The 13,421-nt window shown below is 52.3% G+C and overlaps 4 protein-coding genes across 4 annotated transcripts; 3 read left to right on the top strand and 1 right to left on the bottom strand.

The window, feature by feature from the left end:
* Window positions 1-341: 341 nt before the first annotated feature.
* Window positions 342-3,790, bottom strand: BU24DRAFT_420748 (urease). The gene is made up of 7 exons (XM_033527553.1): window positions 3,551-3,790; window positions 3,277-3,363; window positions 3,198-3,224; window positions 2,753-3,136; window positions 1,905-2,692; window positions 961-1,852; window positions 342-896 (listed from the first exon to the last, which is right to left on the bottom strand). The coding sequence occupies exons 1-7, from the start codon at window positions 3,569-3,571 to the stop codon at window positions 576-578; spliced, it is 2,520 nt and encodes an 839-aa protein (XP_033386038.1). The 5' UTR covers window positions 3,572-3,790; the 3' UTR covers window positions 342-575.
* A 293-nt stretch (window positions 3,791-4,083) lies between these two features.
* On the top strand, window positions 4,084-6,404 carry BU24DRAFT_420746 (uncharacterized protein). The gene is made up of 2 exons (XM_033527552.1): window positions 4,084-5,520; window positions 5,582-6,404. The coding sequence occupies exons 1-2, from the start codon at window positions 4,525-4,527 to the stop codon at window positions 5,963-5,965; spliced, it is 1,380 nt and encodes a 459-aa protein (XP_033386037.1). The 5' UTR covers window positions 4,084-4,524; the 3' UTR covers window positions 5,966-6,404.
* Window positions 6,405-7,635: 1,231 nt separating this feature from the next.
* On the top strand, window positions 7,636-12,024 carry BU24DRAFT_449315 (uncharacterized protein). Its single transcript, XM_033530936.1, has 2 exons — window positions 7,636-8,598; window positions 8,650-12,024. Exons 1-2 carry the CDS (start codon window positions 7,642-7,644, stop codon window positions 11,542-11,544), a joined length of 3,852 nt encoding a protein of 1,283 aa, XP_033386036.1. The 5' UTR covers window positions 7,636-7,641; the 3' UTR covers window positions 11,545-12,024.
* Window positions 12,025-12,251: 227 nt separating this feature from the next.
* Window positions 12,252-13,412, top strand: BU24DRAFT_420744 (carbon-nitrogen hydrolase). The gene has a single exon (XM_033527551.1). The coding sequence runs from the start codon at window positions 12,339-12,341 to the stop codon at window positions 13,257-13,259; it is 921 nt and encodes a 306-aa protein (XP_033386035.1). The 5' UTR covers window positions 12,252-12,338; the 3' UTR covers window positions 13,260-13,412.
* The last annotated feature ends 9 nt before the right edge of the window (window positions 13,413-13,421 follow it).

Raw genomic sequence — 13,421 nt, 5'->3', positions numbered from 1 at the left:
CGTACTTACCCTCCTGTGCCAGACAGGACCACGTCCCAGTCCTTCATCCGTCTTTGCCCATTCTACTTCCCGCTCCGTCACCCACTTCCCCTCCCCCTCCCTACTCTCCCAGCGAACCCTCTCTGAACCCTCCTTTCGAGACCCTGATCTCATCACCATCATTACCATTCCCGTTCCCCCGCCTGTTCATCCTTACCCGTATCCCCATCTCACCCCCTTGGGATTGTCACTACTGCTGCCCTAGTGTCCCCCTCTCTCTTGCTCTCACATGTGCACATACAGGTATATATACACGTGCTTAAGGAGCTGCTCAATGATATTACTTCTGCTCATCCTCGTGGTTTATATTACGGTGTATAAAGGTACTTCTAGGTAGTTAGCAGTATAACACAGTACTTGAGGAACGCGCTTGATTGTTTTTCCTTTCTTTTTCTTTTCCATCCAATCTCTACCTAGATACGTAGTATGGCGCTTGATATACTCCAACGTAGCGTGTAAAACAGCATAGCACATCAACACCAACATCTCCAATCCCAACAACTGCCTACCCAACAGCCCCAACCACATCCAACTCCTCAGTACACAAAATACCCCTGCGTCAACGGCAACGTCTCCGACGGCTCCGCCTCGCACACCACCCCGTCCGCCTCCACCGTGTACCTCTCGGCATCCACCCTCATCCTCGGCCTCGCGTCGTTGAACTTCATGTCCCGCTTGCCGATGTTCCTGCAGTTCCGGACCGCCTCCACGCGCTTGCGCAGGCCGTAGGTAGCGATCGCGCCGCTGGCTATGGACGCGGCGGACACGAAGGTTATGCTGCTTTGGGGCACGAGGGGCGCGAACATGGGGCGCATGAGAATGGGCTCGACGGTTGGGATCGAGGCGTTGGGATCGCCCTTTCGAAAAGTTAGTACATATGGTTTTTTTTCTGTGATGCTTGAAGAGGGGGGAGATACTCACCATCTGCGCGTACGAGCAGAACCCGCTCTTGACGACCAGCTTCGGCTTGACGCCAAAGTTCTGCGGACTCCAAACCACGAGGTCAGCCACCTTGCCGACCTCGACGCTGCCGATTAGGTGTCCCATGCCCTGCGCGATGGCCGGGTTGACCGTGTACTTGCTGATGTACCGCTTGACGCGGAAGTTGTCTGCGCCGGTGCCTTGGTCCTCGGGCAGCGTGCCCCTCTGCACTTTGTTCTTGTGCGCCGTGTTCCAGGTGCGCAGGATGACTTCTCCGCAGCGGCCCATGGCCTGCGAGTCCGACGACATCATCGATATCGCGCCCAGGTCGTGCAGCACGTCCTCCGCCGCGATGGTCTCCGCCCGGATGCGCGACTCCGCGAACGCGACGTCCTCGGGGATGTTGCGGGAGAGGTGGTGGCACACCATCAGCATGTCGAGGTGCTCATCCAGCGTGTTGCGCGTGTAGGGACGCGTGGGGTTCGTCGACGAGGGCAGCACGTTGTCGTGCTCCACGACGCTGATGATGTCTGGGGCGTGGCCTCCACCCGCGCCTTCGGTGTGGTATGTGTGGATTGTGCGGTTCTTGAATGCTTGGATGGTTTGCTCGACGAAGCCGGACTCGTTGAGCGTGTCGGTGTGGATGAGCGTCTGGATGTCGTATTCGTCGCAGACTGTCAGGCAGGCGTCGATGGCGGCGGGCGTGCTGCCCCAATCTTCGTGGAGCTTGAGGCCACAGACGCCGGCTTCGGCCTGCTGGCGGAGAGGTAGTAGCTCTGCATCGTTTCCTTTGCCCGTGATGCCGTAGTTGAGAGGTAGCTCGTCGATCGCCTGGAGCATCTGTCTGATGTGCGTTTTTCCAGGCGTGCAGGTGGTCGCATTTGTGCCGGTACTTGATAAAATGTTAGTATGGTTCTCGCGATCTTATGGATGAAGTAACATACCTTGGTCCTGTGCCACCTCCCAGCATGGTCGTGATACCAGAAGCAATTGCTTCTTCAGCCTGTTGAGGGCAGATGAAGTGGATATGCGTATCGATTCCGCCTGCCGTCACTATGCTCTTCTCCGCAGCAATGACATCTGTACAGGCGCCGACGATGAGGTTCGCGTGCACGCCGTCCATCACATCTGGGTTGCCAGCCTTGCCAATTCCAACAATGATTCCGTCTTTAATGCCAATATCAGCTTTGTAGATGCCCGTCCAGTCGATAATTAGCGCGTTCGTGATGACAGTATCCAGAGTATCAGCGTCAGACCGGCCACCAGCCTGACCCATCCCTTCTCGCAGCACCTTGCCACCACCGAAGGAGCACTCGTCGCCGTAGGTTGTCATATCTTTCTCCACCTTTACCCACAGGTCGGTTGCGCCGAGTCTGACGAGGTCGCCTGTCGTAGGTCCGAACATGCTGAGGTATGCCTGGCGTTCCATGGTGCAAATGTCGATGTGCGCTTGGTCTCCAACCGGTTCGGGTTCGTGCAAGAATCCTGCGGCCTTGATGCGCTCTTCCAATCCCTGAATGACCTCCACATCTCCAATGTGGCCCGAGGCCAAACCGTTTCCTCCTTTTATGATTTGCTTTCCCGCAATCTGTACCAGTGTCACAGTCTTGGTATCTCCAGGCTCGAATCGGACGGAAGTGCCAGCGGGTATATCTAGGCGATAACCATGGGCTCGGACGCGGTCAAAGGATAGCTGGGGGTTCGTTTCCACGAAATGGTAATGGGAGCCGACCTAAAGTGACGCAATTGTAAGCTCCATTCTTTGACCGCCATCGTAGAAGCAGACGCGTACCTGGATGGGTCTATCCCCAGTGCTTTTCACCCTAAGTTTGATCCTGTTGCGCCCCTCGTTCAATCTGATCACACCCGCCTCGCCTTTCACGGCGATGACGGCGCCAGGCTGTTTCGTACTCTCGTACAGAGCCGCTTCCGGTAGGGGGAACAGGTCGTTGGAGGGTACGGGGAGGAAAGATCCATAGAGAGCCCTTTCGAGATCGCCATCATCGCTACTGATGGGATGGTGGACTGTGACAAGATATGTGCCAGAGGGAAAAGTGCCCTCAATCATGAGTTCAGACAGCGACGTGACGACGGATGGAAGGACATGGCGGCGACCGAGCATGGTCTTGCCAATGGCCATGAGATCTGCGACTGTATGGTTGCCATCACGGACGAGCTGGAAAAGTTCAGTAGGATGATTTCGGGGAGGGCATTGACGGAGATAGAGAAGCTCATACTTCTTGGAGATTGTTTGCAATCAGGGCCTGTGGTGCAATGAGTAATCTACAGTAACATGTAAGGCCGTGAAGGACTGACTGTAGCTTCTGCGTGGTTCAACTTGACGCCTCGAGCAAGACGACGTTGTGCAAGGACTCCGAGTTGCGATATGACGAGCTTGTCGAGCTGGGACAGGGATGACGAAACGTTAGCGGGGTAGTGGGTCGCGTGCGAATGACTGGTAGAACGAGTCGAAGGACAATTCAAAGAAGGTCAGAAAGCCACAAAGACGCCCATGATCGCAGTCATGATTGTGGCGGTAAGAAAGTTGACATTGAATTGAAGATTAACACCGAATGATGGTGGTACCCACCTCCTTGGGGCACAATTGCATGGTACAGACTGTCGGACGTCTGTACGTCCCTCTCGTCTGATGTTGTGAGATATACGCTAGGCAACTTTGGGAATTCGTCTCGACTCCCTGCAGACTTGGCAGAAGAGGCTCAAGGATGAGATGGACAAGTCTGGTTCCCAAAACAAGGCAACGAGGAATTGAGTTGACAGAGAGATGGAAGTAGGTAGGTGAGTAGATACGGGTAGGTCTAAAGTAGAGCTATGAGAACGAAGACCCCTCCCGCCGTTTCCTAGCTAGCCTGGACTAATCACAGTAAGGGCGTTGTGTGGCATTTAACGGCCATGAGCATCTTTGCTTTAGGCTGGACTGTTAAACCCTCATACTGTCTCTTCATGTGTGCGATAAGAGATGCCTAAGGCCTAAGGCTGCTGATAAGAGCAACCAGAGGCAGCCACCAATTAATGGCGTAAGAAGAATTATAACAAGTACTACCCGCCCTTCCCCTTCAGGCCCTAGTGCTATTCACTCCCCCACCTCATCCGTCCTCCACCCATAAGACACGACCTTCCAAGAACAGCAGACCATCGATATAGTTGGATACCCTTTGGCCATATATGACGCCCGAATCCGTATCATGTCTTCTTCGTCCTACACAAATCAACCACCAAAACGTTCTAGAAAAGGATCATCTGCCAGAGTAGACAGAATCCGGCATCTCAAATGCTGACACCCATCCCACTTGCCTTGTGAGACATTGGCGGTCATGTACGGGCGCGTGAGCCACACCAAGGTGCATGGCCACCGACGTGACTGTCCACCGAATTGCTATGATGCCTAGTGTTTTCAGAAGACAGAGACTCATTAACAACTCACCGTAGTGTCGGCTTGTGTCATGACTGCCACTCAATAACCCACGCATCTTCTACCACGGATATAACCATTTCAACATTCATCGTTATAGAGTACTGACTATCATCCGTCTTCCTCCCCCGATGACTTCACGGACCGAACGCGGGAAAAGGCCGGTTGATACAGGTGCACCGGAGAGACCAGTCGGACGAAGCAACTCTACTCAAGAACGCGCTTCTCGTGGATATGAACGAGACGCAAATGCGCCCTTGCGCCGGCTTCGCCTTCATCAGAAATGCCTATATGAGCGTACCCTTCCGGGGAATGCGTTCATTTCGGCACACGTGAATCGCCTACAACGTGGCTACTATCGGAGTGACTTGCTTCACGAGCCCGCACTGGATGACGTCTACTTCGTCTCCGTTCATTTCGTCTTCCACGCTCACGACCATCGATCTCATCGCATCCGTTCTGCGGTCATCCGCGTTGGCGTCCATGCCAATCCGGACACAGATGTTGGCAAAACTGGAATCCCCCGTCATAGCTCTAGGCCAGCTTCAAACCATCCAAGGATCCTGGGTCACGCACCTGAGCTCATGTATGGAGCCATATCTCCAGAAGATCTGCAATGGAACTTCAGCCTGTCCAGTTCACTAGGCATCTCCCAAGCACCCATAGCAGCAACCTTGAATCCATCCGGTGGTTTGCAGAGTAATTACAAGATCTATGATATGATGAGCATCCAGGGTTCACTCCGATCGTTGCAAAGCCCACTAGGCCCCGATTTTGATGTCGAGGATGCAATGGCAGTGTGGACTTTAGAAGAGAACCTCCTCCAGCGATCTGGATTGCCTCGTGAATTCGACTTTGTGCTTCTCGTTCATAAACCAAGCTCAGTGAGAGACGTATATCTCTCCGTGGATGTGGACCCGAAGATCGAAGGGTGGTTTGGCGATTTCCCTCAGTGGTACCAGAACCTACCCAAATTCATGCCCACCCAGGACCGTGCGATAAGTTTCAGGACCGATATTGGCCAAAAGTTTTCTCCGATTCATTCGCGTCGAGGCTTCAACTTTGCAGATCTGCCACGCCCGCTGGAAGAGTATGTTGCTATGCCAGGGACCACCTATCCGACTAATGTAAGTGGGCAGCAGTTTCACGGTATGCCGTACACTAAATGACTGACACGTTGAACCTTAGGCAATCTCGAGTCCGAACAGACCAGGCACCCGGGATCCCGACCCTTTAGACGAGCTTTGGCCGGGTCACGATCCTCCAGATAGAGCTCGGGATCCAATTCGGTGGCCAGACGGCCACAATAGAGGCTGCCGAAGGGATTGCATGCATTATACCAACGCGAACAGTCAAATTGTGATACCAGAAGCAGCCAATGTGCGAGTGGTGTATGAGAATCCCCCTTTCGCGGCATGGACGCGAATAGATCGGCATTTGAGTCCTATACCTAACGAGGGTGATGCGAGAAATGGTACCTTACGTCGAAGACAAAGACGATATGAGTTGAAGGACGAAGTTCGTGGGTTTCGGGCGGTAGATATTGGGCGCAATCCATTGAGTGAGCGATAACTTCGATTAGATGCCTGTTGGTAAGAATTAAAACTGAGCAAGTCAACGTAACGAGAGGTCAGAAAGGTTATCAGAGGGATGTTTAAAGACGAGGGAAGTGTGAGCCAGAAGTGTCTTGCTTGGTATAGAGCCGTATAAAATAACCTCGTCCTTTATCTTTCGTAGAGTATATATTCGATATCCTAACGATAATGATACTAAATAAAGTACCTATCATCATTCACGGTACGTAGAACCGTGTATACGTTTCTAATATCAACGGTATTAAAGACACATGACGAGGGTTGACACGACCGACGTACACGACAGGCAGATGGATCATAACGCTTATTTACTTTACATGTGTCTTTCAACGGTTCAGGTTCATGTGGGAAGAAGTGCAAGCACTCGTAGGGATTAAAGAAACAGGTACAGGCCAAGGTGTAGTGTGGTGTCAGCGGAGGTTGCGGCAAGTGAACGACTGGCAGAGGGTCGTCGCCACAGACAGACGAGTCCATGAGGTCCCATTTCCGGGTCTCTCAGCTGGGCGCGTTGGTGGGACGTGATTGGTCAGAAGGAACGAACCCTACCTGCCACTAACCTGACAGCATCAACAACATCAACCACACAAAACCTTCCATCCGACTTTCTCTCCCATTTTCCTCCCATTTCTTCCATTTCTCTCTCCCATCGCCAATCCACCCATTCGCCCTTCCCGGTCCCAGAGATTAGAGCTCGGGACAACTCCGATGACAGCTCGGGGCCTCTAGCGGACTACTACTGGGTGGAATCTTGATTATACCATAGAAACGGCAACCTGATTCGCATATCCAAATGTTACTTGCTGCTGACACAATACGAATAGCGGTCCTTGTGAGCTAGCAATGACCCAGTCCATGGGCCACCCTCATCGTAAATAGAGGTAGTAGGGAGAAGGAAGGAAGAAGGAGGTAGGGGTGGAGTACTTGAAGTAGTTGTAGTAGTACTCGTCATGTGTCTTGAATCCTCTCTATTTGTGTCTTCTCTCGTTCTTCCATTCTCCACACCCTTTTCTTTTCTTCTCTTTCTCGCCGTGGCCATTCCCAAAGTTCATTCAAATCTTCTCCTTGTTCTTGCCTTCGCTCATATTCCATATTCCTTTCTTAATTGACCTCCTCGTCACTCCTTGTGTTCCATTCGATACGTCAAAGTGCAACTTCCTTCCTCAAACGGAACGTACCGGGCCATACAAACACAGCCGGAAAGAACTACCAGAAAGATATAGAAACAGGCCACTCTCTCTCATCCTGATATCTTCCACCGTATCCCAAGTCCAAGTTTAATCCTTAATATCAACTCTCCTGCTGTGAAAACTCGAACGAATTGTGTGGATCACGACACCCGCTTCATTCATTCAGAACATCATCCTGGGCACTTATCGACATCCATAACGGTCTTTTCCGCACACGGCGTACTTCCCCTTGGGCCTTTTTGCGCGTCCGGAAGACAATGTCATAATGCATCTCGCTCGTGCACGTCTCGCCTCGCCTTGATCAAAATGCACACGATATGGTGATTGTCCGAATTGTACGTGGGTTTCGTCTTGGACATCGAAGCTATCTAGTAAAGAGTCAGTCAGCCAAACCCCAGGCACATAGGTTTCACAGGCCATCTGGAAGTAAAGCTCGCAAGTCCCAGTGAGAACAAAAGTCGTCAAGATGGCGGTGAAGGTGTCGCAATCGCGCGTTTCTCGCCACTCCATAGGAGACGTGGATCCAACACCTCTCCTTCACTCACCTCGCCCTTCACTTGGCAGTACTGCTCCATCTCGAACCACCACTCCCCTCACCCTCCACGAGTATCGCAAACAACAACACGACACTGCAGTGCCCGCCAATCCTCCTCCTGGAAGAAGGCTTCGAAGAAAGGCTGCAGCTCCCGCTCTCAATGAGCTTGAGTACGCACCTTTGGCTCGCCGGATCCCACCGCAGAATTACCTCCCTCCTTCTCAGAGGCTCCAACCATCTCGCTCCGCTGTTCCACTAACCTCACTTTACGACACCAACGAGTCGTCTCCGAAGGCATCAGCATCCACTGGTTTGCTCGATAGTCCATTCAGATCACAATCAGCCGAGCCATTCGGCACTGCTGCTTGGAGAAACAAGCCAGACACTTTCTCTCATCGCTCGAATCTCGTCGAGTCAAAGGTAGGCAATTGGAAGCCGATAAAAAGGTTACCAAAGCCCTTGAAACCCCCTCTGCCAACCTCTCCCACCCTCCCCGTCTACAAATTGCCTTTTGAGCAACATTCTTCTCTCACACCTTCGTCACCTTCTTCGACCGACAATCTGCTATCGTGCGGTGCACGTACAGAGTCTTCAAACGTTTCTTTGTCACTGTTTCCTCGCCCTCCGCATTTGATCCACGCGCCGCTTTCGCCTCCAGACGATAATTTTGACCGGCCGCAACAACACGAGAGAAGCTTTGCATCCACTGCTCCAGTGACCCCGCCAGCTACTCCTGCCGTCATTCATTATCGTGGCACCTCGTTCGACTTGATCAATCCACACGATTCGCTGCTTCTTCATGATATTGAAACACCGTCACGCGGTTTCGACTCGACCGAATATCTTCCATTGAGCGTGTCTGCGGATCGATTTCATCTCGATCATAACGTATAGTATTTTCTAATCATGGTTTTCTGACCGTTTCTGATGTTCTACTAGGACATGACTGCGCGTGGCCGCCTCTTCGAGGACTTTTCATCTGCTTTCAATTCGATAGCCAAAAAAGAAAATGAAGTTACCGATCCGGACATCTGCAGTCCTCCAGCTGCACGGCTTCCTCTGGGATCGGGCCGTGATAGTCTTTCCCCAGTCGACCATCATGCCAGATCGCTTGCCTCAATTCACGACTTCGGCAAGCGCTCCCCGGAATCTCGTTTCTCGCTGAAACAGTTGGCTCCCTTGAAGCAGCTTACACGGACCTTCACCAGGAAAATGGAGCATGGAGGCGCAGTTGAGGAACAGGAACTATATGAATTGAGACAGCCACGAATTTCCCAGAACTCGGTAGCAACCTCGAATACCCATGGAGGGTTTGCACGTTCGCAGCACACTAGCGACATTACGGAAGCGTCCGATCAACCTCTTATCGGCAGTGCCTACACGATCCGAGATCCTTCCTTGGTTGCTGCCGATGATGATTCCGGACCCTTTGAAGATTCTTATTCTCTGCCTCTTACTTCAATGATTCCAGACGAACCCTCTAGCCAGATGGGACGCGCAAATGGTGACCGACTCTCCACAGCCATGACGGATCCCGATCACCGTCCATATTATGACGAGGTCTCCATCTACCCCAGCTCATCCGTCTATGACCAGGATTCCGAGTATGGCTTATCTGGCTTGCTTTCCCAAAGAGCCAGCAGAAGGATCAGCCGACTTAGTGAGCCACTGGCCATCCGAAATGTAAATGATGGCCCAAGCCTATACTCCCCCATTGGCAATGCAACACCAAGGAAGGACGTACAAAATTTCGGTTCCATTGCGTCAGAAGTTCGCACGAGTGAAGAGAAGACCGACACAATCAGCAGGCTCATTGCAGAGTATAGACAGGATCTCGGGATGGGCAATGGTAATTCCCCATTTGATGACCCTCTTCCCGCATCGAAGGCCACTGCAGATTCTCCTGCTGCAAGGGCGCAACCTGCAAGCAGCAGTGGTATCTATGATATGCAATACCTTACCAATCATCCCGAGGTCGTAGATACCACTAGAGGGCCAGGTCCTCCTCCACTGGATTCTGCTCCACAGCTGCTTTCTCCGCAGCGTCACGCAGCTCAGACAGCATTCGCCCAAGCGACTAATTCGGACATGATGTCAGCATCGTCCTATGGCGACACTCGTGCTCTACTTCAGACACCACGAAACATTACCAAAGACAATATGGGGGATTCTCAGAAGATGATGACGCTCAACACCCTTGCAGCTTCTTCTTCCTATTCTCAAGGCGATGATCCGAGCAATTCCAGAACCCCGGAAGAGGCACTTATACAAGCTGAGCAGATCTTTGAAGAAGCAGCTCTCGAGGGACGCTACAACGTAACGCCATCAGCATGGTTCAAACGTGGCACAGACGACCTCATGTTGCAGGAGGAATCGGCCGCCCCCGGAGATGGAAAAGATGAATGGGAGACTATTGAAGCTAGCAGCCGCAGATCCCATGTGTCTGACGGCTCCAGCATTGCGGATTACAGTAGCTCTGAGGGCTCTCGATCGGTATGCCAGATGTCGCCCAAAGGCTCGCTCCCCTTCCCCGAGGAAGCTTATGGGCTCCGAAAGGACTCATCCTTGTATCGGCACCCAAGCCCAATAGCTACCCACGACAACCCTTTCAGCTCCAGTCCTCCGGTCCTAAGTGACGAAACTAATCATATTGGAACTCCCAGACAGTCGCGGTCTTTGTTGCTGCCGTCGAGTCCACCACATTTTTCTAATTCTCCACTGGCCCGAGGGTCCGGCCTCAACAGGGTGGAAGACTACACAACCTCTGGATTGAGGCAGTTTCCTTGGCCCACGACAAGCCCTTATACATTGAGTGAGAAAGAAACTCGAGAATTGCTGATCTCGGGGCCGAATGATGACATCCTTTACGATGATGTAGAGGGATATTCTCGTACTGGAGATCTATCGTCCTCACCCTTCGACGGACGTGGTACTGGTCGTGCTAGTCGGGGAGGTGAATTTGCAAATTCCTTCGAAAAGTTCACGGTACTTGGCTCCAAGGTGAACTTGACTGGATCGCCTGGCGGAACAGGAATGCACGCGGTCGGCAGTAGCATTGCTAATACCAGTAGCCCCGGGGCAACATGGCAAACCGAGCCAGTTCGTCGAAGCCCGCGTTCTGGTTCCGAATTCTACATTGAGTCAGATTGTACTTCCAGTTTCACTCCCATACATGGTGCAGGGCAGCCCAGATGGACACCTGAAGAACACGAGAGATCACCATCGCAGGAAACGTTGTTCCCCTCTCATCACCGCATGAGGACTTTGTTAGGAAGATCTGGTAAACGTCCATCGGTTTCTCGTTCAATGCACTCCGCTGCTGGACGCAATCGCTCTGCTGTTGCTGGACAGACCAAACTCCGGGAAATGGTATTAGCGTCCGATGCAAGAACGATCTCTACGTGCCGAAGCGACCAATTTTCGAATTTCCATAGTAGGGGTGGAAGTGAACGACCATCGTCTAGCAATACCCACACGCCGCTTCGAGGACTCCCTACCCACTACAGCTTGAGTGTACTTCGAAATGGGCCTGTCGCGAGCAAGGAATCCCCTCATCTCCTTTGCCCTGAGCGTGCTTGCAATCCTGCCGACGAGGTGACTCGCTGGAACTTGTCATGGGGTATCTTTGCTCTGTTCTGCCTGTTCCCACCTGCGATCATCTTGTACCGCTGGCTCGGAGACTTGGTCATCACTGAGCTTACCAAGGGGCGATTCGGCTCTTGCGCTCCACGCCCGAAACAGGTCGCCACTTACGCCGGTATCATCGTCAATGTTGGCATTGTCATCGCTATCATCGTGCCCATTACCTACATGCATCTGAACGGATCTCTTTAAAGAATAGGCTTGGCGGCCTCTTTGCTGGATGCTTCCTCACGTTGAGGAAATGAGATCGGTGGATGTTTACTACTGGAAACAACATGGCATGCCGAGCAAATTCATTTCGGTTACCGTTCAGACGGTGACCTTCGGCTCTTTCTTGGAGTTCTGCGGTGCAATATCGCGATTTGGCAACATGACAGTATGCTGGAGTGGTAGCCTACAAAATTCTTTCCTGCATCCGGTTTGATGGCAGGACTCAATAGTCATTGGAATTCGATGGATTTAATGAGATGGTTTCTCTTTTTTTGTAATTCTACTGGAATAGGTTTGGGAGGCCACAAATACCCGAGATGAGATTGAAGGGATTCCAATGCACACATGCCTAAGTCTTTAGCTAGCAAGCAATACAACTATGAAATTTGATATCATGGGCTCATTCAAACAAAGCATGTGGTTCCCAATTGACCTCTAGCATAAATCGGTATGGTGGTATGCGATTCCTTAAACACCAGCGAACTCTCATACTGTCAAATATGTCGGTTTTTATATGGTGGGGTTGACAAGTCTCTGGAAACGGTTAGATGGCACATGGATCAGCTAGAATGTTGTAATCGTGCGGCGGCCATCGGCTTAACAAATGCCGATCGATAGGCGTCGCCGTCGTCGGAGCCAGAGACCGTTCCCTCATAGCATCATCGCACTTATATGCCGTCGCGATGGCGTCCACCTTCAGGCCTTTCCAGGTACTTAATCCTGCAGTCTGCCCTCTCCACCACTACACCCCGCCCTAGACCCCGACATCAGATAACATGTCGCAGCTCCTCAAGAAGTCCGTAAAGCTCGCGCTCGTGCAATTGGCCAGCACATCTGACAAGGCACATAACCTGTCGCACGCGCGCACCAAAGTCCTCGAAGCCACCAAGCAAGGCGCCAACATCGTCGTGCTCCCAGAGTGCTTCAACTCGCCCTACGGCACCAAATACTTCTCGCAGTACGCCGAGACGCTCCTCCCGTCCCCACCCACCAAAGAGCAATCACCAAGCTTCCACGCGCTCTCCGCGCTCGCAAAGGAAGCCGGCGTCTACCTCGTCGGCGGCAGCATACCAGAGCGCGTCGCCTCCCCCTCTTCCAGCGGGAGCGGAAAACCCTCAGATGAGACCCTCTACAACACCAGCCTGACCTTCAGCCCCACGGGCGAACTCCTCGCCACGCACCGCAAAGTGCACCTCTTCGACATCGACATACCCGGCAAGATCACCTTCAAAGAATCCGAGGTGCTGACCCCGGGCAACAAAATCACAATCGTCGACCTCCCCGAGTACGGCAAGATCGCCATCGCGATATGCTACGACATCCGGTTCCCCGAGCTCGCGACCATCGCGGCGCGGAAAGGCGCCTTCCTCCTGCTCTACCCGGGCGCGTTCAACCTCACGACGGGGGCGCTGCACTGGGAGCTACTTGCGCGCGGAAGGGCGATCGATAATCAGGTGTATGTGGGGTTGTGTAGTCCCGCGAGGGATATGGGTGCGGATTATAATGCTTGGGGCCATAGCTTGGTGGTGGATCCGAATGCAGAGGTGCTGGAGCAGTTGGATGATAAGGAGGGGATTGTGGTGAGCGAGTTGAAGGCGGGCAGGATCGAGGAGGTCAGGAAGGGGATTCCAGTCGTGACGCAGAGAAGGTTCGATGTTTATCCGGATGTTAGTAAGGGGGGAAGGTTTGAGGAGTAGAAGAGGTAGAGCAAGAAAAGGTTACGCTTGGACTTAAGGAAATAGAAGTACGAGTAATATATTAGATGAAACTTCGCGTGTGTTCAGGCTTTATGATTGTGTGGTTGATATGGGTCAAAAAGATTTTGAATATGATTTTCCCGATATAGATATGCATTCTAT

Source organism: Aaosphaeria arxii (assembly GCF_010015735.1).
Source record: "Aaosphaeria arxii CBS 175.79 unplaced genomic scaffold BU24scaffold_3, whole genome shotgun sequence".
In the NCBI taxonomy this organism is placed as follows: Eukaryota; Fungi; Ascomycota; class Dothideomycetes; order Pleosporales; genus Aaosphaeria; species Aaosphaeria arxii.
Note: the sequence above shows the minus strand (reverse complement) of the source record. Positions and strands in the feature narration are given on the sequence as shown.

Coding starts and splice junctions, on each gene's coding strand:
- BU24DRAFT_449315 (XM_033530936.1), top strand. CDS start 7,642: ATGGCGGTGAAGGTGTCGCAATCGCGCGTTTCTCGCCACTCCATAGGA. Junction 8,599..8,649: donor GATTTCATCTCGATCATAAC/GTATAGTATTTT, acceptor ATGTTCTACTAG/GACATGACTGCGCGTGGCCG.
- BU24DRAFT_420748 (XM_033527553.1), bottom strand. CDS start 3,571: ATGCAATTGTGCCCCAAGGAG. Junction 1,853..1,904: donor GGAGGTGGCACAGGACCAAG/GTATGTTACTTC, acceptor CATTTTATCAAG/TACCGGCACAAATGCGACCA. Junction 897..960: donor TCTGCTCGTACGCGCAGATG/GTGAGTATCTCC, acceptor ACTTTTCGAAAG/GGCGATCCCAACGCCTCGAT.
- BU24DRAFT_420744 (XM_033527551.1), top strand. CDS start 12,339: ATGTCGCAGCTCCTCAAGAAGTCCGTAAAGCTCGCGCTCGTGCAATTG.
- BU24DRAFT_420746 (XM_033527552.1), top strand. CDS start 4,525: ATGACTTCACGGACCGAACGCGGGAAAAGGCCGGTTGATACAGGTGCA. Junction 5,521..5,581: donor GGACCACCTATCCGACTAAT/GTAAGTGGGCAG, acceptor GTTGAACCTTAG/GCAATCTCGAGTCCGAACAG.